The sequence below is a fragment of the Lonchura striata genome, chromosome 28 (assembly GCF_046129695.1).
Source record: "Lonchura striata isolate bLonStr1 chromosome 28, bLonStr1.mat, whole genome shotgun sequence".
Taxonomy (NCBI): domain Eukaryota; kingdom Metazoa; phylum Chordata; class Aves; order Passeriformes; family Estrildidae; genus Lonchura; species Lonchura striata.
Window position 1 is genome coordinate 1,613,861 of NC_134630.1, and position 25,309 is coordinate 1,639,169.

The following is a 25,309-nucleotide window of genomic DNA, read 5'->3' on the forward strand; positions in this document are numbered from 1 at the left end:
GTGGTAAACCTGTTAGGGGTAATGCTTCAATATATAACTCACAGAAATCCTACAATTACCTTCCTTCTTGTCCTTAGGCTGTTAAGAGTTTGTCATGTTTTATATTCCTACTTGGAAGTGTCATCATGGATAACCTTATTTTTTAAGTAAAGCAATAGTTTCTCATGGAATGCATTTACCTGAATTGGTACCATGTGAGAGTGGCCTATATACTTTGAGCATGCTGTACAAAAATAAATTGTTTACCAATTTTTAGATATGCTGCTTTCAGATACGCTGTTTTTTGAGCCCTGTTCTGGAGGTGGAGACAAATGGAGATGCTAATTTACATTCTCCAACTGCTTCATCATAAGGAATTCCTCCCAAGAAATGGCTGCCAAGAACTGCAAAATCTCATATTGTACTGGACAAGTAAAAACTGCCTCTAACAGTGGTTTGAGAGCTCATGGGAGGGGAAGGAGCCAGCACACTGGCTGAGCTGTATCCAGTGAGTGGAGGGAGCCAGGCAGTTCCTGTTCCACCTCATACTGCTTTCTCATGGTGAGGATCTGTTCCAGTATCCCAGATCTGCTGGGAGAAAAGCACCACTTCAGTGCAACAGAGGTGCAGATAGAGCTCTGGGAAAAACCTGCTGGCAGAGCCAGGTCTTGAGTTAGATCTCTGCTGTAGAAGCAGTTATACTGAGAAATGTTTGGATTTTGGGGACAGAAAGGCAAGAGGAAGGTCAGCCACACTGACAAGTGTCCCTCAGAACACTCCTTCCCACTGCTGCAGAGATGGGCTGACTGCACTACCCAGATCAATGCCTGCATTTTTATTTTAGTCTCTTTTGCTTTATTTCTAACCTGGTACTGCATGTCCTGGGGCTCCTCATGCCCCACTGCACCAAAACCATGCTGCAACAGTCTTGGTGAAGCAATGTGTTTGGAGTAGTCCTTGGGACTGGAACACCCTACTCACCCATCCTCTATAAGAGTTTACAGCTATTGCTTTGAGGCCAAGAGAAAATCTACAAAAACAAGCTGAAATAAAATCAGATTGCTTTTCTTATCACAGAGTTCACACCCAGGGACTTCACTGACCAGGTTAAATTCTAATATTGCATGACAATTCATAATCCTGCTAGTGGTTTTTCCCATCAGCAGCAGCCATTATAACTCTGGGTCATCTTGCCAATTTCTTGAAGAACACTTTTCTTATCCCTCAGGGGACAACTACCCACCAGTTGTGTTTGCAGGTTTCTGAAGCCCCTCACAATCTCTGTGATGATGGCCAAGAGTCTGGCTTCTTGCAAGGCCAATCTCAAACTCATGGATTGTATGGTAACAGAATGACCCAGTCTAGGACTACAAGATCAAGCAAGACACATTGGCTGAGCTGCAGGACTAGCAATGTGGGAATTCAAGGCAGCCAATCTTTTACAAGATTTGCCAGTACATGAAAAGAAGCCATCACAGAATGGCTGGAGTTGGAAGGGACCATGGAGATCACCTCGTCCAGCGGACCTTGCTCAAATAGAGCTGCCTAGAGCCAGGTGTCAAGAACCATGTCCAGAGAGCTTTGAGTTTTCCCAAGGATATAAATTCCCAACTTCCCTGGGCACCCTCACAGTAAGAAGGTGCCACTGATGTTCAGGCAGAGCCCCCTGTGCTGCAGCTTGTGCTGTGTATAGGGTAAGCAGGGACAGGAGCTGTCACTGTTCCTTTTGGGAGCAATTTCTTCCCAGGTGTTCAGAAGCAGAACTCAGAGCTGATGGCATTGCAGGAGAACCCTCCTGGCAGGCTGCTCTCAGGTAACCAGTGCTACAGCGTTTCCTTTCTTGAGCTTCTAGATATGAATGGCATTGCTAAACTTCAGGATTCCAAACGGGATTTTCTTTGGCTAAAGACACAAAATCTACAGGAAAGCAAAGAAAGAAGGGACTCACCTCTTTAGGGTTCTTGTGGCGTGTACCATAGAATATTTCCAGCACAGGGTTGGGCTGAGCTTTTGGTCTCTGCTTGTCTCTCACACCCAATTTGGTACTGAGGGGCAGGGCTATGGCTCTGCAAAAGAAAACATAAAGGGTCAGCCAAAAATAGAACAGTGATTTCTGATTTTGCAGCACTGTTAAAACATGATGCAGTACATAACAGCTGCTTCCCACATGTGAATCTAAACATAAGTATCATGTAAAGCAGGTAAAATCACAAACCTACCATGGAAACTGTTGGACTTGAACCCTACTGCTCTGAGCTCTGTGCTGTATTATTCAAAATTACATGAGGCTGGCAAATGTGATATCCTCCTTTGTCAGCTTCTGAATCACCAGTCATGTGTCTCTGGAGTCCTTGCAGCTCATGGGGAGTACCACATTGGTGATAAGGCCTAAATGTTGTTCCCTGCTTGATCTAGAACATGGAACATACATGGCATCCACCTGAACTAAGGCCTTGGCTCAGGATCAAGAGGGAGGCTCTGCCATAGGTGTATCATTAGTGTAGAAGAAATGTCCTGAAACAGGAAGCCATTTGGTCTTTCCTGAGTAACTTACCTCCATGTTTCCTAATATAAATCAAACACAGTTGCAAAATAAGGACATGGCAACTAGAAATCTTGTCACAAGGAATGGATGTTTGCATGTTTGCACTAGCTGTGCATCTTCAGTCTTTCATGGTGAAACAAAGGAAAAAAAAAAAAAAAAACCAAGAAAACCTGCATAAATAGAAAAACTATCCAAGGAAAACTGCTCAGAGAATTCCTGTGCTCAACAACTCAACACCTATACAACCAACTCTCTTCTCTACCTCAGCAGCAGGAAACATCCTCTTCAAAGGTGTGAATTGAGATCTTGCATAAATACAGCACAAAGAGGAAACCTGTCAAATAATTTTTTAAAAAAATACCCAAATCATCTGAATTTTACTTTAGTTTCTCGAGAATTAGATGTTCTTATTAACTACTCCCTTTTACACACTGCCACTGGGGAAGTGTCTCTGTGTTACTGCAAACTGGTGCTGAAGCTGAGCCCCACACCTGCTCTGCCTGGTCACTCCTGATGTCCACGCAAGTCCTCTGATGTGCTCTTCCTAATGATTTGGACACAGAATATTTTTTTTTTCTTTCACTTTGCTTAAAGAAAGCTGCAAAAGCTATTTCAGTGTGTAGGTGTTTAAAGGTGTTCTACTTCAAAACAGTATGGGATATATTTATGGCTGTGATTATCTGGTGTGGTTACCTGTGGTTTCAGCTAGTCATAGAGCTTATACTCCATATGCATGTCTTTAGGGACTATTTCAGGTTCAGAATTCTCCAAATGGGTATTTTAGACATTGTCTTCTCAAGAACTCATTTCTTAATTTAATTAACAATTATTAAAAAAAAAAAATATGAAAAGACCCCCCTACCTAAGGAATGCTGTAATTTCTGTTAAACCACAGAATGGGTATACATTTTGCTCACTCATATAACAGTTCTCACTTTTCTTTTGAACAGTCAGCCCACCTGCCTGTGTATCAATTGTTCTTTGTCATTATCTCTGGGAAATTCCTTTGGCACCACTGGCTAGAGGAACATTCAAAGACATACCAAGACCAACAAAAATTACATGTTTCTATCATAAAAGAAGGGCCAGGGCTAAGTGTGCTTGCTGGCAGCAAGATGCATAGTGATCACAAAAACATGGGTAAGCATTAACTAGTTTCAGTGAAATTTAGCAGCACTCTGGCACTCCTGCTGGGTGGCAAAAGAATATATCCATCACTGGGAATTCTGGGGTTTGGCTCTGACTGTTCTCAATAAATGTTTTAAGTGCATCTAATGACTTTTTTCTATATGAAGTGATTGGTTTAAGAAGAGTGATACTGGACCAGCAGGTCCGGTGCTAAGAACAATAACACAGTATCTCAGTAGTATCCATAACACCACTGAAGCTGGGAAAACATCTATTTTAAGATCTGCATTAGATCTTGGTTCTTGTATTAAACAGTGGGCTTGATCTTTCTCTTTCAAAGAACAGGCATAAATACAAGCACCTCTGAAGAGGAAGATTTAATCAATTCTATTGTTGAAAACAACCTTATTGCCACTTCTTATCAGGCCATATTGGGAACTAAAATGTATGACATTTTCCAGATACATTAAACAAAGACAATGTCAGGTGTCAATGTAGCTTTCCAACAAATTTATTTTACTGAAAAGTGTCCTGAAAATTTTCTTAATTTTGTTTAATCCCTGACTTGTTTATATTTCCTGCTGATTTCTTATGGTCATGGCATGAAATCTCACTGTAACAGAAACAAGCCAGCTGCAGTGGATGAAGACAGGGTGTAACCAGTTACAATTACTTTGTTGTTGAGGTTTTCAGTTTACCCATGATTTATGGAACCAATCCTACTTTTATGAACATCATTGGGAAACCAAGGCCTGAAATTCTTCCTAAGGGACATTTGCATGTGTTAGCTGTATGCTCTGACTCAGTTCTCAGTTAAGTCCTGTTCCAAGAACAGCCCTAAAAGGATGATGCTAGTACTGATTTCAACATTACAGATATGTCATCTCAATGGCAGGGACAGCCTCATCATGGCACTTTATCAGCTCTCTGCAAGACAAAAGGGTAAATCTGAGGACTAAACTCTGCCCCTCTCAGACACAGTCAGGGAGATGATTCTCATCACCAGCCTACTCCTCCATCAGTGAGCACCTCTCACTCCATATTTTACATGGCAGAGTTCTCACCAAGGCACTTTATTGAGTAATCACAGAACAAACTGTCTTGTGCAAAACCTCCTGAAGTCGAAACTAAGTGGATTTATCATAAATGGGGTTAAACTGCTACTATCCCACCTTTCAAAAGTGGGCTACACTCCTTCTGCAGAGGCTTTCAGAGTTAGTGTGAGGTAAAACAAAACAAAACCAAAACAAACAAACAAAAAAAAAAAAAAAAAAAAAAAAACCAAAAAACTTTGGGGGTGGATTTAAAAAAAAAATTATCTATAAGGGTGCCACTTGCAAATACCTTCAAGTACTAAGAAATGCAGAACTGGTGACAGCAGCAATCTGAACTTCTGTTCTTTGAACTGCACAGTCTCTTTTGATCTGCTTTCCTTTGGCACAGGGCTATTGCTATGCTCCTGGCGTAGTCTCTGCTTCTCCTGCTTGCAGATGTTCCACACTGACTGTGCCATTTGATACAAGGCCTGGATTCACTACAGTGCTGCTGTTCAAACGGAGTTAGGTCCCTTTTCAGTTAAATGCTGCAATGTGCCCCTCATCTTTGCACCAAGCCCTGCCTGTAAGACCTTAACAGCAAACTGTTTCCAGATCCTTCCTGATTATTGATCAACAACAAAAGTCTCTATGCAAAATAAACTTTAGAATGATTAATTTCTAAATTAAATACTCAGAACTGGTGTCCTTTCCTTCTTTTGGTCTTGAGTTCAAGTATCTGTTCCTGGCTGATGAAGAGTGTCCATTTCTTTAAATGTACAACATGTGAGTCACATCCTGACACCACCCTTCCACAAAGAGACCTAGTATTTCTGACTAAAATCCTCTTCTAGCGAAATCTGGGAACTGTGTGGATTCAAATTCACTGACAACTCCGTTCAAGTGACCACCACCAAAAAATCCCTGGACAAGTCTAAAATCAGACAAATAAAATATTGTATGTAAAGAATGGTTTTCAGTAGCTTTACTATTACTCAAAGGACACATTGCCACATTTTACTAACCATGCAGGCAAGAAACACCTTGCAATATTCCTTCAGAATAATAGCTTTCCAAGAACTTGATTTTTACAAAAATGGTCTTAAACATTACATAACTAGAAGAGAAGCCAACATCCTTGCAGGACTATGTCCAGGGAAAATTCTGCTAAGTAAAAGCAAACTCCAAGTTATGGTTGCAGAATATATCTCCTACTCACAAGTGCAATCTGCAAATATTAAAGGAACAAGGGAAGTTCCCAAGTTCTATCCTCTCTATCCTTTGGACATCATTCATTGCTTCCCCCAGTTCCTGCCTCAGTACTGTGGCATAACCCAGCACTGCAGCAGAAATGGGCTTTCTACTCTCCTGAAGCACTGAATCCACCTTTCCCCACCTTCCTCAGCACAAACCAGCTCACAGGGGACTTGCTCCACAACCTGTGAGCTGTTTCTTCTCCCCCAGGGCTGCACCCACAACCTCCTCAGCTCTCCCAGGCCACACCCAGACACCCCAGGTCCTCTTCCCACAGCCAGCACCTCATCCCCTGCATCACTGGCTCTTAGAAGGATGTTGCTGTCTCAGTTTTCCCCAGTTCAGCCAGCCAGTGCAAAGGAGAGGAAAAATCCATCCTTACACATGTTTAATGCCTAAAAAAAGGATGAAACAATCGGTCCCAGCACAGCAGCTGATGCAGATATTGCAGAAAATCCTCCAGACTTCCCCTGCCTCTTATTTACCTGTAGTTCTGATCATATGAACACATTATAACATCTCTGAAATCCCAAAGCAGACGCCACCAGGAACTATCTAGAGAGAGAAAAACATGGCACCCAATGCAGAGTTGCAAGCAATAGCTGGTGGTGGCTGAGGGTAGAATAAATTGCCAGAGGGCAAGCTACAGCCACCAAACCCAAATCTGTCTACTAGTTACAGCCACTCATTTCAATCTGCAAACCAGGTGTCCAAAGAAATACAGTCAGGGTTATCTACACAGAAAATGAGAAATAAACACACATTTCTTTTTGCAATTCACAAACTTGGTGTAAATTAATTTAAACAGGGCCAGTGCCACTGTTTAAAGATACAGATAAAGCAATGGAGAAACTGAAGGCTGGATTCACACCTCACCTTCCCAGGGGAAGCTTTCTTCTCCAGGATGAACTGGATGTGAAACAGTAATGATTCAGAATGAGAAAAAGTCATGCTGAAATAAATTACTGCAGAGTTAGGACAAACAAGAATACAGCTCAGAACACCGGCTTGTAATTTGCATAGGTAAAATAGTGCTATGATTATAGGCTTCCTGGACCTGTAAAATGGGCTTGTGATGTTATCTTTTTCAAGGGTGTGACATGTAGCTTTTATGTAATGAAGTTTGTGAATCAAAACAGCTTTAAAATTAATGAGTAGGACCAGGCCTGTGGAAACACTCCCAGCTGAGGCAGCACTTGCATGGGAAAGAAAAAATCTTTTTACTTGGCCATTGGCATGTAAAAGCAGATTAAAAAGATATTTAGATTGACTGGGAGTGGTGTGGCAGGAGGTAGGCAAATAAAGGGACACAAATAAAGAGTCACAGAAGCACAGAATCAGAGATGCTGAAAGGGGCCTCTGGAGATCACCCAGCCCAACCCTCCTGCTCCAGCAGGCTGCATGGGCTATGTCCAGCTGGGCATCATGTATCTCTGCCCATGCAGACTCCTTTCTTCTCTGGGGAAGTTGTTCCAATGTTTAAGCACCGTCACAGTAAGAAGACAGCTTTTGTAAGTGCAGTTGGAGCATCATGCAGTTTGTGCCCATTGAATCGTGTCCTGAACCACCACAGGGAAGAGTTTGGCTGCTCCTTCTTCCTGGCCATGTCTTGCACTGGGGAGCCATAAATTGGCCAAGTGCCAGTCAGTGGCACATGGGCCCAATTTCCAACCCCACACCAGAAGCACATCTGTGTCACTGACCAGCAGGGCCCACCTGAAGGAGTAGGGAATCCAGCCAGGTCTCGTGCACCAGCAGGGAAGAAATGTGTCACTTGTGTTTTAATGACTACCTAGAGCACCTTGGTTTCCACATGAATAGAGGTAACCAAGCTGGCCATGTCCCCAGGAAAGTCCAGGATAAAAACCATGGAATTTATGGAATGGACACTGAACATATTGTTTACAAAGAGGAGATTTTAATTCCAATCTTATATCATCCTAAAATTATTATTTCAGTAATTACTCACATATTTGGTTTTAATAAAATACCCCAAATTACAGCCAGTATTTTTAGATAAAAATACTCTCATAGGAGAGCTCAGAATAATTTCAACTTCTATTTGTTTTTCCAAGCTACTCTTGTGTCACAGAGAATCTGCAGAAGAAACATCTTTCTAGTCTACAGAAAAGTCCATTTCCATTTTGTTATGCAGCAACTTTTCAAAAAAAAAAAGAGAAAACATTTTTTAAAATGTCATTTCCACCCATCTTTCTAAGCTTAAAACCACCAAAGATTTCAAATAATTACCTCTTCAGAGAGCTACTAAGAATACTGGGTTTTGAATATACTAAAAAACACTTTAAAGTGTATTCAATATCACGAAGGGGATTTGCTCTGCAGTCTTAACTACAGTTAATGCTGTAGTAAATCTCAGTTTTCCACCAGCAAATCATATGTCACCAATCACATTAACTCTTGTCCAAACTGCATCAAGGAATGGCACCAGTTCAGGACTTTAATAATTAAACTCAAAGTTAGTGACACCTGCAGGATTTCTTGTTATACTTTTGTCATAATGCCCAAATTTTCTGTCCTGAAGTGTAATGTGCAAAACATTCAAATGGTTCTGGCCAGAAAGATCCTTGAGTCAGAGTAACTTCTTGTGCCAGCACTGGAGTATGATATCACAGAGTTTGCAAAAAGCAGCCCCAAAAGCAGATCTGGTAGCAGAATGTGGGGAGCAGAAATCCTGGCAGCCCAGCACTGAGGGGTCTGTAGCAACTGTAAGTCAGAGGAAGCAGCTACAAATGTGTGTCCCTGGCAGAGAGCAGTGGCACTGCCAGGGGGTCAGTGCCACACAGCCCCCTGTGCTAAGCAGGGCTGATGCTGAGGCACAGGGCTCAGCCCAATCTGATGCATCTTGTTCAGGTTTGTCTATCAGGTACAATACTCCAGATTCCCATCACTCAAGATAAAGGAGATTTAACTGTATGATGGAGTCTTAACACGTTTTCTGCCACACTCAATCCAGAAATAGCAAGTAATATACAACATACACAAACCAGCAAAACACACACATAAACCTCACTTACACTGATCTATGTGTACAAAGTCACAATGCTTGCAAATAGACCCCAAGGATAGGGTTTGTGCTCATCTTTAGCCAGTACACAGGGCTGAAAAGAAGGAGCTGAAAAATGCATCTATGTCAGCACACTTTGCGACATGGAGTCTCTGTGGACCTCTTCAGTCATGCACTGGCATAGACAACAAAGCCAGCTTTTCGACCCAAACTGCTCCCATTGCACCTAAGAAACCACAAACACTATTAAATAACTTACCTTTCAAAGGCACATCGAATTACTACCAAGATTAAAGCAAAAGGGATACTGAGCAGGAGATCACGAGGTTGAGGGTAATGAGTGTCTTCAGATTCTTGCATGTCCTCCCAGGTGATTCCTGGGGGCAGCCAGAACTCGTGCTGCCACAGCCACTCATACAGAGAGCGAGCCATCCTGGAAGGAAGAGAGACCAGGATAAAGTGAGCCCTGCACACAAGAAAACCTGTCAGCACAAGCCGGTGCAGCCTAGGAAGGATTACACCCTTGCTGAGGTGGCATCTGGTTCTGGAAGCAGAGCAGCTGTGGGATGCAGCACTGCCCAAGGAACTGATAACCTGTTCACAGATCCTTATCGTGTGCTTGGTAAATGCTGACTCCTGGCACCAAACCAAAACTGGGGTAAAATGGAGAAAAGTGCCTCAGAATTCAACAGAGTATTAGTGCCAAACTTCTCAGTTTCAGCAACTCCTCTCTATAGCTTGGTACTGTGGGGATGCAGTAAGTCTGCTCTACTTTTTATGTATATATCCTTATTTTTCAGTTTTTGATATTTTGTATTTATTTGTTTCTATTTACAGATTATCATTCCATTATCTCTGTGTGTGTATGCATTATACTTATTCTGAGACTTCGCCTTATAAAAGAAAAAACATCAGCTTTTTGCTTTGAATTATTAAGGAAGGTACTTCAGGTAAGAATTTTTGTGCTAGGTGGATTTTGTGCTGGGTTCTTAATGCAATTTTAACAACTATGCTTGACTGTGCAATCTACATATATGATCAGTGAATTTAGCAGCAAAATCAACAGCAGAATTTTGATAATGACAATTGAACACACAAATACTGTTTCTAGATAACTCTACCTCATACAGAAATATGAGCTGCACCGCCCTCCAATAGATATTGCTCATTCTTAGCTTGTAACAACCAACATCCCAAACACAAGCTCTGAAGTCAAACAGACTCAGTGCAGCCACAGAAGGATGAAATGGGAATGAAATGCCGATTGGATAATCAGAACAGTGCACAGGAGATGCCACCTTAGGAAACTAGGGGAAAAGCATACAATTTGTCTGGTCCAAGTATTATAAAGCTCCTCTTCAAGCACAGTCCCAAGGCCTGGTCTATTTTCTGCAAGAACTGCCTATCAAATCAAAAATTAATCAGACATTTTATTTTGAAGATATCTGTAATTCTGATGCAATTTCTCTGTTAAACTCATTCCACATTTTGGTGTCTGAGGGATATTTTCTAAATCACAACCATGGAGTCATAGAATGGGCTGGGTTAGACAGGACCTTGAATTTCATTCCACCTCCTGCCATGGGCAGGGACAACTTCCACTATCCCAGGCTGCTCCAAGCCCTGTCCAACATTGGCTTGGACATTTCTAGGGATCCAAGGGCAGCCACAGCTGCTCTGAGTAACCTTTGCCAGGGCCTCACCACCCTCATGGGGAAGAATTTCTTCCTAATATCTAATTTAAATCTACTGTCTCTCAGTTTGAAGGCATTCCTCCATGTCCTGTCCTTCTAAGCCCTTATAAAAGTATCTCTCCATCTCTCTTGTAGGCTCCCTTCAGGCACTGGAATGAAATGTAACATCTTTTCTTGATTTGGACATTACTATTCTTCTCAATGTGTCTTTTCATCTGACTACAACAGGGAAAAACAGGATTCTATTTCAACAAATTTGACTCATTTCTCCTGGCACATGCACATCTAATTCAGTTTGAGGCCAAAGCTGCTTAAAAATATATGTATAATTGATAGTAAGTGGATGCAAGTTTTCTAATCACTTATAAAAATATATATATATCATATATAGAATTTCTATATCATATATAGAAAACAGGAAAACTTTTCCCAAAGAAAAAGGAAAACCATCTTATGAAAAATGCATTCTTCTCCTCCCCTGTGCACTGCCTGATTTCAGCTTTTCAGAATAATACCCACAGCATAAAAATCCTCCTAAAAATCAAGAACCTGACATACTGAAGAATTGCAACCAAAAGAAATGGAAGTAAAAAGAACATCCAGTGTTTACTAGAGTTCAGGTTGACAATAATAAACAGCATTTTCTTTCTGGTGTAGCTTCTGGGCCTCTGGAAACTGCAGTTTTGATGCCACTTCCAGGCTGCTCTCCATTCCTCCTTCTAGCTCTTCTTCTTCCAAACAATGCCTGGATAAAAAACCACTGGCACACAAAATGGAGATAAACAGGGTTTATAGATTCTTCAAATCCTGTTTTAAGAGCCTGACTAGCCGGATGCAACAGTTTTTGAACTGCCTGCCAAATCTCAAGTCTCTACAGCTCTCAGGGGCCTAGAGGATAATCTACCTGTCCCCACCAAGGCTGTTTGGAGGTGGGAACATTTGCTACCAACCACTGTTCCTCTGGCAGGGCTGTAGGATCCTTTAGGACAATTCCCTTTGTGCTCCAGCAAAAACAGCTGAAGCCAGGATCGTGGAGGTTGGTGATGGCTCCCTGGTGACAGAGAGAACTGAAGCACACATACTGCCAGAAAAAACTTTTCAGACTACTCAGTGAACATGCTACTCACCAGTACAGCTCCACTTGGGTGACACAACCCTGTGCCCATGGGACAGGCTGGGCTGTGCTGCCCAAGCCTCTGTGAACCATTTTTTCAGGATGTCCCCAAACTTCCTATAGACTGTGTGAGCCCAGGTTTCTCAAAAAAAGTCTACATTTTTAGAGAAGAATGTGTTTGTGTAGAAGCAAACTGTATATGGGCTTAGCCTACGATGAATTCAACATCCTGTCACCATGAAGCATGGTGACACCACACCAAAACAACTTTTGCACTTCAGACAGTACAGGATACCAGCCTGAAAAGCCAGATAACCTAAGTGAGGTACCTGAATTGCAAAGAACTTTACAGGCATTGAACATACCAACCTCAAAATGTTGGTAAACTTTCTCAGCAGTTAAAAATCTCAACTCTAGTTGGGAAAAGCATTAGGAATACCTAGGAGAACTCCAAGAAGACATTTCCTCCTTGGCTCAGCTCTTCAAAAAACATTTCTTCAGTAGGTTTTCCAACTGTACAGGCAGAAGGCATGATGAGGAAAGATGCCATCACAGCCAGCTTTGCAGCTACACAATCCCACATTCTCCCTCCAGAAATGTATATATCTGGCAACAACACAAAGCCACACTTGGTAGAGAACAGCAGCTCAACTCCACTGGGGACTCTGCAGGAGAATACAAAATCGATGTCCAATTTGCTTAGGGGAGATGTATATATTCAGTGTGCTAAGGAAGCAAATAGCCAGTACTAATTGACACTCATGTGCAAAAAACATAGTCAGGATCACTCTCATGGAATATTCATCTTTGCAGCAGTCTTTACACATTGCAAAAATAAAGAACAGGGTACTGTATGAAGCAACACATATATCTTTTGCAATTTATGCAGGTCAAGTTCTCAAGTCAAGGCTGCTGAAAAGCTGAAGACAATGGTGTGTCTAAAAGGCCCTTTGAGCACCCACAGAAAAGTGTGTGCCCATTTCTTTCTCATAAGTTCTTTATACTTCACACAGCATCTGTCCTGCACTGTAGCTTTGTAACATGCCAAACCAAGCCCTTCAGCTCTGAACAAAGGTCTAACAGAGAAGACACCCCCGCACACAGAGCTCAGCAAGAACAGAGATAACAAACAACAGTGGGAAACACTGGACAGATCAACATAAAGACTTAACATACAAACTTGACATAACAAACAGCCAACAAAATTGTAAATGCTGAAAGAACAATTTTAGGTTGGTTGTAGAAAGGTATGTGTAAGGATGAAACCAAAACCAGAGAAGTATCACAGCTATACCATGGGGTAAGGGAGGACAAGGCTTCAGCACTTCCTGAGCCCATAGGACACCAAGAGAAGGCTAGCAAAGTGGACTTCACTGAGCTCCTTTGAGGTGACACAGGTCTTGAAGCAACTGGACTCTGAAGCCCAGTGGCCCCATTCACTGTATTTACTTTGTTGAATCTTGCCTTTCCTGGTATTGATTGTTTTTTTTTCTGTTTTTGTGAATATAGTGGTTTCATCTGAATCCTCATCATTACAAAGGTCTCTGCTCTTGGGCTTGCTGAGCTGCTCCAAGGAGAGCAGGAATTGCTGCATCCACAGTGCCTGCAGCAGAGCAGCACAGCAGGGTCCCCACCCTGAGCCACAGAACACCACTGCACCTAACCTTGCAGGGCCAGGTTTCGCTTTCCAGGCAGAACTGTTTGAAAAGAAGCAGGGCATCCAGCTAAAGAGGTTACTGCTTGTCTCACAGGTAAAATGGCTAAGCAGGTTTATGCAGGCAATGATAACTGTTCCTTACATCTTTAAAGAGTTATTCTCTTTCTTCACTTACAGACTCCATTCCCAAGCAAAACATTACTATATTGGTACATAATTATTCATGTAAATTTACATGTGTGAATACAGCAGATAAGGGTGGGGATGAAACAGAGAGAAACAGCTTACACAACTTGGAAAGACCTGGCTACAGAGGCCTTCAAGTGCTCATTTATAGCAGACATGGTCTATTGTCTACAGGTGGATTATACAGGTTTGTGGGTGAACCATGCCAAAGGTACAAACATCCCTGCAGTGGCTCTGGGCCAAGCCATTTAGGTCAGCCAAGTCTTACTAGTTTAAGTGCAGCATCATGTTAATGGCCTGGCTGCCAGAGCAGTGCAGGGATTCCTGCAGCAGCCTTCCTGGTAGGGCCAGTTTTCCCAGGATGCAATTATCCCCTGCAGCACAGCACTGCCACAGGGGAAATCACTGGTTGATGCGGACACCACCACAAGGTTGCAGTTATGCTGCTTCTCGAGTCAAGTTGCTTTATTTTTCCATGGGGTTAATGCTAAAGCAAACCAAGAAAATCTCTTCAGTCTCGATATGTTGGAGACCAAAATGGAGAGGCTTGTCCTATCTTCCCGAGAAACTGGGGTCAAGAAACAAAGTCCTCCGTATAGCTCTAAAGGTTCCTGTTATTTCAAACTGGAAGAGCCATTATGTTCCTGCCCTACTCTGGCTCATATTGCCTACATTTGAGTTTCCATTGCCTATTATGCATTTGAACCTTTAACTCATTTTACTAAGAAATCAGTTAGCCAAGAACTCCATGAATTAATTCTCTCCTGATAGCTTTTCTTGTTTGACACTTCCCATAATCCTGATGTCTTCAACTAAAGCTACTTATTAGAGCTACTCAAGAGAAGTTACTAGTTTAGACATGAAAATTACTGCATCTCTTTTAGGCAGAAATAAATAATTTTAACAATTAAAGCTCTGACTAACATAGCACAGGCTATCTTTTCAACACTCATATTATAGTTAATATCTTAATCTCCATCTCCAAGAATTTTTCTTTTTTTAAACCTTCACACTAATGATCACAATACTGGTATTATAGTTTAGGATAATTTTTTTTCTTTCTTTGATTTTATTTGTTTTGTATTCTTTGTAAAATCTTTTATGCATCTCTTCTAATATATATCAAGACTTGTTAAAATTTATTGATAAAAAATCACTAAAGATTTGGTAAAATTTATGGATAAAAAAATCTTTGCTCCAAAATTATTAATTACATGTAGCATTATTTTCTGCATACTGAGACGGTGATTAGTTAGTTAGAGTCTCTCCTACCTGAAGGGAATACATTAATCTTTTCAAATTTCACTTCAGTTTTGATTTTGATTTCCATTTCCTCATCTCTGTTACCCATCCTGGAATCATATCTGCTTTCAGATATCACCTTATTCAAAACAACATTTCCCCTGCCCAAGATCCCTTTTTCAACTATGTTTCTCTTGGTTCTTTACCATTTTAAGACTTTTCTTATAATGCAAATTTAATCATTGATGTACAGTGTCAAAGGGACTCAGGTGAAATTTATCAATTAAGAAAAATGCCAAGAAGGTCCTCCCATGGTAATGAAAAAATATTTAAACCTTTCCATATAGTACCAGTCCATGAACTACTGATTGACCTTAGCCCTCCTAGCATGCTTCCTCACCCTGTCAAAGTAACATTCCTACAGAACCCATCACCCTCTACACTTCCATTTCTTTGAACTTTTTTTGCAGATTTTTACAAGCCTGCTTGCTCTGGCCATAACTGATGCAGAATCTCCAATCACATGTACAGGTTTTAGTATTAATCCCTTTTTACCTGCAGCTAATTCTGCTTTTTTTGTCTAGTTCCCCAGCCTTCTCATATCTTCCTCTTGTGACTCTACACACCCCTTTCCCTAAAACTACAATTTCTGGCAGAACCTTCATTTCTTTTTGCATGAAATAATATGTTTAAACTCTGACCAGTAGCAAGAGAAATGAAACTACAACCTCCTTACCTTCATAATCACCAACACTATGTTCACCAGGCTGACCCTCCTCACCCAGACTCCATTCTCCATATCCTCTTCTTTGGAAGATAATTGAAAATTTGAAATGATTTGTGCAGCCTTGTTTCTCCACCAACATCCAGTTGCCCTCAGCTTCCTAGCTTTTAGATGTTCCCCTCACTTAGATCTACCAGCTGACATTTCCTACCAAATTATTTCATGTCTGCTGTTTACACAAGAACAAATTCATTTTCTAAGTCATGTGCTGTTCTGTTCAAAGGCAAAAATTTTTATGTACACCATCTTTTGGGAGAGCTCTGTTCCAGAAAAACCCTAAAATGCCCAATCAAACATTTGAAACTGCAAATAGACACAAACTTGCTTACCTAGATCTGCAGAGAACATCTTCCTCACCCAGCATGAATTCCATACTAACCTCCCATACCTTATGCTCCACTTGCCAGCTCCTTCCTTGCTGGGCTGCTCTGCCTGCGAGTGCCTGGCTCCGAGCAGACTGCGAGTATGACCCACAGCACAGGTTTCAGCTGTTGTCACTCACCACGTCAGAATGCAAATCAGACAGCTCTTCTTATTCAATCATCCCTCACTGAGGGGAATGAGTACAACTTCCTGGTTTTGCCCAGTGAAAAACAAGCATTAGTTTATTCAGCTAAAAACAAGGCCAGAAAAGGCCCCAAATACCTCTGGCTTCACCATGTCTTTGGTCAGAAGTTGCTCAGAGCAGTGTACCCCAATTTTTCTTAGCCTCCCTCTTGCTACCAATGTACTTTCAGAAGCTGTTCTGGGTGCTCTTCACGTCCCTCATTCCAGCTGAGCTTTAGCTTTCCTACCTGCATCCTTCTTTCCCTAGGCAACATTTCTATATTGCTCTTGGCCATTCATACATCTCCCACCTTCCTGATGCTCCCTGCTTGTGATTAAGCTCAAGCAACAGGTCCATGCTTATGCTCGTTTGCCTACTACCATGTTTATTTGTCTTCCTACATGTTGCGATGGACGACATGTGCTTGGATCTGACTGTCCTGGAAGATAGCACCTTTACATGCCAGGAAAGTCTCCCATGAACTGCTGACAAGTAGATCGCTGAAGAAGTGCAAATCTCCTCTCCTGAAAGTTAAGAAAAACCCAAGAAGGTAGATATAAATTTTGAAATACCACAGCTGCTTGTGCCATATTTTTCCTCCAAGAAACTGGAGATACTTCCCTACTAATGCTGCAAAAACCTGTGCTGAACTGCAGCCCTCATCAAACTAGTCTGAAAAACAAAGTACTGTATTAAGTTATCAGGGTAAAAGCAACAGAGACAAAAGCTGAAGACCTTTTCTGTTTGGCTGGTACCTAGTCCATGGCTGAATTATTAAATGAAGTAACATTGCTGTTACATGCCAACATGAAGTAACATACCTTCCAAGGGCAGGGTGAGGTAACATAAACCTTGTTGTCCTGACACTTGGGAACAATGTTCTGCTACTGAACATTAACTGTACAAACGCACAAACAAACAAAATAATTGAAAAACCACAGGACACTGCATGCTGATTGTTTGGCCACAGCACTGTGCAGAAAGCTACAGACCATGTTAAGGCTTAGTAAGGACAACAGACACCACTGGCGTTCAAGTAAAGCAACTGAGGCACTCAAAGCACCAGCTACAACATCTCCACAAAACACATAGTCCCAGACATATGTGTGTTTCTCAAGAGTGCAAAGGTAAAATATAACAAGGAGACACCTATAAACCCCAAATGAGCTACTTATCAATTTCTTTGTATTTTTCCTTCATCCTTTCTCCTGACATCTACTATTTCCTCCAGTCTCACTGTAGAAACAGCTGTCACTGTCTGACATCACTTAATAGAATTGAGGAAGAAAATCAAGTTATTTGCCTCAGGCCACAGTGAGCTAAGAAGACAGGTTGGAAGATCAGTCAAAGAATCAAGAGGGAGATTACTTCTCCTAGAACTGCTCACCTGTTTTTTCTCTAAATTTATCAGTATCAAAGAAAGAGTCAGACAATCTTAATGAGATCATGTCCTTCAATCTAAGTTAAGAGACAGTAAAATCTGCCAAAAAGCTTCTAATCAGAAATGCTTTTTATCCACAAAGATTGTACCAACAGGCAGTTCATACACCAATAGAAGCCTTTTGACAGATTTTGGAAGAGAAAGGCACAAAAAGGAATCACACGGTGAGAATACACACTGAATAAGGCTCAAGACTTTGAGCCTGGGCAGCAATAACTTAGTGAGAAACTCTTACAAAGGCATGTTCTGGCCTTTCAACCCAGTTTATGGGCATGGATGTTCAGGTGCTGGAGGAGCAAAAAATACTTGTCCAGATCATTCATGACAATATATACCCCTGACACTTTTTCTACTACCAACTGAAATCACTCAACTGATTATCACTAGCCCTGTTACTCAACAAACACATACCAAGCCTTGAAAAGTTTAATTCTAACTTAAAAATTGAGAATAATAAAAAGCAGGTGGGAGGTTCAAGCTTCCAAGTCATACTTGAGTCACATTAAAATACCAACACAGCTGTCAATAAAGCCGCTTTCTTATGACAGTGCAATGCTTCTCCAATGCATTACCTGACTCTCCAGCCCTTTTGAAGAATAAACATTCCTAAATAATCATACTGTTGTGGTCTGATGGCCCTCTCCTCACCTATCCTCTAAGAATCACCCTTGGCAACCCCTTCTGGTCCCTTCCAAGACAGCTCTTCCTCTTCTGTCCTTTTGCCTTCAGCCACACTCCAGGTTCCACAGTCTGTGCAGCCCTCAGAAGCTCTTCATCCATAGTTTCACCTACAATTCCTACTTTCCTGCAGCCCAAAGCATCACCATTGCTCCTAATTCATACAGTCAAACCCTACAGTGAATCAAGCACTTTTGTCCCTCTTTCTCCCCCAGCAAGACCATTTCCCCAGACAAGTTTTCTAATTCATCACACCAACACCTCTGAGCATCCCCCTCAGTGAAGTGCTGAACTCCTGAACAGCTGATGTTGGGGCAAAACAAGAGAACCTGCTGTGTTAAATAAGGAGGCCTAAGGGACCAATCTGTGCAACCTCTGCCACAGACCTCGCAAAGATCAAACAGCAAAGTAGAATGCCAACATAGATTAGGAAAGTGCTTACCTATCACTTGGGATTAATCTGTTGCTGAAGTTGAGGGAGGCATCCTCTATTACATGCAGTACACCTACACACACAGTGAATGACTTTTCACACAACCCTTGCTCTCCTCCCTTATGCAGGGAACACACAGGCTTTAATTACTTTCTATGAGTTGGCTTTAAATTTCAGTATCAACAGTTCCATCAGTTTCCCAGGTATTTGTTCCTGCAAACTTCCCAGCCTGTTCTAAAGCTTAGGGGAAAAAAATTAATTACGCTAAAATTAAGATTCTTTTAAATTATACTCCTACCTCTAAAACTAGTACATGCTTTCATGATTTTTCATTTCAAAACACAAAACTTAAAACCTTATCTCAGAACATCTACATTCCCAACATTACTGCAAAAGCAAAATATGTCAAAAACATTGAGATAGCAACTGATTGAAAGATTTCTCCTTCTCAAAGATTAAAAGCATTGAGAGTCACTTTTCATAAGCATTATTGCTTAATGAATAATGCAATCTGTCACATGATGATGTTCATTGAAAAACAAATGTGAATATGAATTATTCTTCATTAGCACAGATTACTTAAAAGCTCTGTGATAGGAACAGCCTATGAAGCAGAATGTAAAACTCTGGCTGTTTCTGTAGGCACTGCACTCTTTTCTTTGCTGGAAAGTGCCTAACATGAAGAGAACCTGCCTCCAATGGAGCTTTACCTATTACACAAACAAATCACTATAGGATGGTGTATTCCTTGTCAAGATTTGAAGCCTGCAACCACACTGTGCTATTTATCCAGCAATTCTGGCATTATGGGATGGCTCAGCTACATGTGCAGTGGGACCCTTTCAGTAAGTGATCCCGCTGGACACAGACAGGGCTCATTGGGATTGCTCAGCCCTTGTCTTCTGCCGAACACGGTCACTCCTCAACCTGGACTCCTGATCTGCTGAGGAACCCTGTGTTTGCTGACGGATCGGAGAGAGAACTCCGACACCCATGCGATCCTCTGCGGAGCAGCCACCGGTCTGCCGCAGCGCAGCCGGCCGCTCCTCCGAGCCGGCGCCGCGGGGCCGCGCAGGGCGAAGCGGCCGGCGGCCCCGGCCGGGCGGGCACAGCGGTCCTTTGTAAAACACCCGTCCTCAGGGTCACTTTCTCCTCACTGCAATTCACCACAAGTAACTTCACAAGGAAAGTCACACGGAAGTGATTATTTGGGGAATTCTGCTTTCATGCTTTTAATTCAATATCCTCTCTAAACAGAAATTCCTCAGATCTTTTCTTTGAAAACATTAAACACAGACTCTGACAATTCATCTTTCAAGCCCTACAGAAGGATTTTGCAAATATGTATGAAGACTGACAGATGAACAACAGGGAAGCCATTGTCCCAAAAGCTCTTACAGTACCTCAGGGATAAAAATAACTCTGCTCATTACAAACAAAATAATGTGAACACTGCCTGTAGTTTACCTCTTTCACAATTTATTTTTCCTTATCTGTTTTGATTTAAAGCCTTGGCATTTTTTGGGTTGGAAGGCATATGCCATAACCTGTGACTACCAGTGCAGCAAACGCACAAAGAAAAGTATTTGAAGAATTTCTTTATTTTTGAAACTGACTTTTAAAACAAAGACACTAGTTCTGGTCAAAACCAGTTTCAGTAAAAGGTGAATCAGTTTCAAAGTTTATGGAATTACTGCAGTCCTCTTTGAATGCATTTCCTATTTTTCCAAATAAAACTCCTGGATTAATTAAAACTAAAGCATATTGGAAAAGGAGTGGGCAACATGCATTGGATTCTTGACATTGCTATTTAATTCTGGACAAATCTGCCGAGGCATACTCATCAGTAAAGATGACAACACCATAAAAACAACCCCCAAGATAACAGCCTTAAGTGGACTTTCAAAACTGGGAAAATGATGACATTTTTTCTTTTTACTTAAGAAGAACCTGCAATAGGGTGCCGGTAGAATTAAATACAAAACCTTCAATACAGATATACTAAAGGTGAATACATGCAAATAGCAGAGACCTACAATAAAACGCAAACCTTTATTTGAATGAGGAGGGTGGCCAAGGGCACAGAACAGACTTGCAGACACCTGGAAAACACCCCACAGCCATGTCCATATGTGAGACCAGGAGCACTGAGACACACCACGAGCAGGTACAAGGACAGGAGCTCTGCCAACACCTGAAGTGGCCAGGATGCATCCAGTGGAGAACAACGCTTTGCATCCTCAACCCTTTACAGCAGGCCCAGCCTGGGCTGGGTAACAGCTCCTGGAACTCATCCAGAACCAGAGCCTGCACTGGGCATTCCAGGGCTGTCCATGCTGCTGGGCAGGAGGCAGTGCCCAGCTCCTGGCAGAGGTTCCCCTACAGCTCCTCTCAAGTCTACTGCAGGTCTAGGGACTCCATGAGCTGCAGCTTTTACGACAGAACCTGCAGTGTGCTGGAAATGTGTAAACTCCACACCTGCAACAGATGCCACTGAAGTGTTCAATTACTCAATTAATATTAACTAGAATGAAGATAATTAATTTTACTAGTAAGAAATAATTACAAGATTTTGGCCTCCTAAAGAGTAATCTATTTTTAAGTAAGCCTTTTGACTTCTGCTTTTCCTTTACATGAAAGCGTGGCTTTTCTTCTACAGGGAAGAAACCTGGAACAGACATTAGAAATACAAGCAGGATATAAAACAGAGAGCACAATAAACAGTTCTGACTCCAGAAATCTCGTGACATTTTTGTTCTTGTCAACAGGCTCTAAACTCACAGCTAAAGTGGAGTCAGTTCAAAACCGCATGCCCCTCAGTTCAACTGCACCTCCACTGGATTTTAGTGTGAACTTGTTATGTCATAGTAATGTCTGGATACATCCAATGAGTCTAAATTTGTTAAACAAATGTGGTTTTTCAGAAAATGTTGTGATATAATGACTCAGTTTTCAGCATTTCAACATTTTATTCATGTTACTTACACCCTACAGTACAGAAAATCAAGATGGACTCTTTGTTCTGACTTGTGCATGTCAGTACTTTCATGTTCTATAATCTTCTTTCTTCTAAGTTTACTTTTACCTGAACAAAGCCTAAGACTGGAGGATAACAGTGATAAAAGAAACAGATGTGCTTCCTTTAAGATTATATCAGTGGGTGGAGAGATCCACTACAGTCCTTAAAATGAAAGTGCTGCTCTTTCCAGCATGAAGATTCCCCTGCTGAGAGAGGCTCCTTACAACTGAGAGCCAGTGTAAACCAACAGAGCCATCAAAGACTGGACCCTGGCCTCCACCCAATCCGGCCAGCCCTCCCAAATCACTGCCACAACCCCACCATGCTCAGCACAGGAATTTGTGAGGCTTCACAGAGAACCAGCTTGAGAAAAAGATTTGGGTTTAAACCAAACTTCTTTTGTTTTTACTTGGGAGTGATTTTACCCCATACCAGTTCCTCAGTGCAATTCACTTTCTGGCTTCAAAATAATTTGTGCAGGTTCAATGCAAGGTGTAAGGGGAGATAACAAGTGGCCCAGACCCAGCAAAGGTGGCACCTCTCTCTACAGAAACACAGCTCAAGCTAATGAAACTGTACCTCTACTGAGCTCCAAATGTCCATCTGCTACATCATACCTGGAAATATCTGGATTCATATCATCAAATCCTTACAGGCCTCTACAAAAGGAACCTAAAAAAAAACCCAAAAAACATATAAAACAACAAAACAAAACAATCAAAACAAAACAAAAAACCACCAGAAAGTTAAGGCTAAATATGTGATAGATGCAGCCCCAAGCAATTTCTGGGCATACATACACAACTGCAGGTACCCTCTGGATCATATCACACCAAACACCATGCCTGTATTTCTCTCCTATTTCCTTCAGGAGTGAGTAGCAAACTTACAGAACTATCCCCTACTCATCTCAGACCTGAAAAAGTAGTGTAAAATAACATTCTAGCTGCATTTTAACCTCTTGCAGAGAAATTTGCTATGAATTAGGATTCAAAGATTCCCCGAGGGATCTTTCATTTACAACTGCTTCCAAAGTCTGGACAAATTATCATGACCTTGGCAGGTGGCACCCAGCTGCTACAGCTCAGCTGTGAGGTCCCTTGATCTGCTGCAAGCACTGGTCACATGTACTTGTTCTGTGCACAGTGCTCTCCAAAAAGAGAAGTCCCATGGAATTGCCTTGGAAGAAAATGTGACCAAGCTCAGGCATGCGCCCAGGTGGCTGGAGCCTTGTCACCTGTAGCTGTATGGACTAAACACTCCTTCACCATAATCACTTTTCACAAGCAGAATTAGCAGCTTTGCAATTTGAATATTGTGTATTGAGCCCACATAAGCCACTTCCTAGAATAATGCTAAAATAAGTGATCTACAGAGGCTTTCACTTCCTTCCCTGCCCTGTATTGTTCTCTGCCATAAACATGTCAGAAAAGAAAAATTTGGATAATTCTCTGAGCCTGAAAGCAATTTCCCCTCAAAAGCTCTGCTCAGAAGAGACTAGAGTATTATAAAAGCTAGAGCTAAAATAGAGACTAAAAATTTAGAAAAATAGTATCAATTTTCTTGTTATGTATCTCAAAGAACAGAAAGCAATTGGACTTTCCTGACACCTTTTTGCTTCTTGAGCCTTCTTGGACTCATGAATATGATCAAGGATTCTCATTAACTTCTGTCAGAAAAAATATGAATTGCAGGAAGGCCTAATATAGTTATTTTTGTGTTTATGGGACACTGCCAGGTTTATAGAAGATTGGCTGTTGTCAAGATGTTGACACTCCAGAGCTCATGTGCTCCTTCAGATAAGACATAATTTAAGTTCTGCATTCAAAAGGATGTTAGAAACTGCAAGTGGTGTTAAAAAACCAATGAAAATGTGCTCCATCAATCTGGTGACCTCAGGAAGTGAAGGAAAAAAGCTCTATCACGAGGAGAAGCTTTAAAAATAAGACTTCTTTCATTCTATTTTGACAAAAAGGCATATACCAGGAAACTGAACTTTGAAGCCTGTGAGGATGCCTGCACGAGTACACAACTGTGGGCCTTGGGAGTTCAGACAGGTTGGTGTCCCCAAACAGACTTGGGAAGCAAGAGCAGATAGCTGAGACATCCTCCAGCACCACTTGTCTCTCATTTGGTAATGCAGGGTCTCCCCAGACACTGTCCAACAACATGGGAAATGACACAACTCAGGTGAGTTTTTTATTTTGATTAGAGCTGAAATCCCTAAGCCCAACATGAAAGGTTAGAAGCATGAATCTAATCTTTGCCACATGTGAACAGAGGAGCTAAGTCTCTTGTAGTTACTGATGTGAGAGACAGCAGAATTAAACCCATTTCTGTGGATTTTGGTAGACTACAATGAAAGAAAAGGACAAAAATAATTTTTCATTGCAGGTGTTTACTGTCCTTCCTGTCTGGAAGCAATTGTCAGGCTGTGAAATCTCTACTGTATCTCCTTAACAACTCTGACATTACATGGGAATTAGATTAAGAAAATTAATATTATATGCAAAATTCAACAGATTTTAAGAGCTAATAAGCCTCAGCAGCTTTGATTCTCAGTAAAAAGCTCTTTTGGCTGAACATAAGATGCACTTTTCCATTTTGGCATTTTCTTTGCTGCTCTGAACACAAGTATTTCACGAAGTCTTATCTTTCAGTGTACAACCCCCAGGTAAAAAAAAAAAAAGCTTTGGCCTTTTTTTTAAAACAGAAATACAGAAAAAATTCCTCTGCATTTTCAAGTCTCATGGCCATCTTGATAATCTGAACTTGTAGATTCATCAGTCATCTGCTGAGTTTCACATCTCACCCCAGTTCTCACTGGTGGCTGAAGGAGAGGTAGGTTCCTTCTGAGGACAAATTTCACCACGTGCGTCCTCTCTCACACACCTGCCATCTGACTCTGACAAAACTTATCTCACAAAACTCCATATTACACTTTTGAAAGAAGGAATTACCTTTAACTGATGATAAACTGATATAGATAAAGATGCATTTTCCAATATGGTGAGCTAAACTTCAGCTGTCAGACTGCAAATTAACACTGGTCTGCTCCAGAAACACACACCTCATGCCCTGACACCTACCTTTACTCTTATCCCATTGTCATTACCTCCTAAAACCTACCAGTTGGTCTGGCTTGAAATAATTCCAGAAGTGGAGTTTGCTGCCAAGGATCTGAAGTTTTTGGCAACTCCAGTCTAAAATTAGGGTTGGTTTTTTGTCACTATCCTACTTGAATTTTGATCATTACACAAATCTTTCTAAAAACAATTCAAATCACAAACTAAATACCTCAGCCTCTTGACCAGCTTTGCCGTCCTTTTCTCTGGGAACAGTTTTCATTGCCAGCAAGAAAATCTTCCCCCAATTCCATCGTTTTTCATGCCACGGGGTAAAAGCGGCGCTCCCGTGCTGGCCGCGGGCTGAGCGGAGCCAGCGCCCCGCGGCCGCCCCGGCCCTCGCCCGCCGCCCGCTCACCTCCGGCCTCCCGCGCCGGGCAGCGCCGGCCCGGGCTCCGCCGCGCCCCGCGAGCGGCCCCTGCGC

General features: G+C 41.7%; 1 protein-coding gene across 3 annotated transcripts in view; it reads right to left on the bottom strand.

The window, feature by feature from the left end:
- Positions 1 to 25,291, bottom strand: part of LOC110469450 (ceramide synthase 4) — a 40,277-nt gene extending 14,986 nt beyond the window's left edge. The window contains exons 1-4 of one of the 3 annotated variants that reach the window (XM_021528191.2): positions 25,244 to 25,272; positions 22,378 to 22,432; positions 9,225 to 9,398; positions 1,928 to 2,045 (exon numbers count right to left, since the gene is read on the bottom strand). In XM_021528191.2, coding sequence (XP_021383866.2) covers positions 1,928 to 2,045; positions 9,225 to 9,398; positions 22,378 to 22,397 — 312 coding nt within the window. In that variant the 5' untranslated portion in view covers positions 22,398 to 22,432; positions 25,244 to 25,272. Of the gene's footprint in view, positions 1 to 1,927; positions 2,046 to 9,224; positions 9,399 to 22,377; positions 22,433 to 25,057; positions 25,196 to 25,243 lie in introns of those variants that run through there. The other 2 variants (XM_021528190.2, XM_021528193.2) reach the window with 2 other exon arrangements.
- Between the last annotated feature and the right edge of the window lie 18 nt (positions 25,292 to 25,309).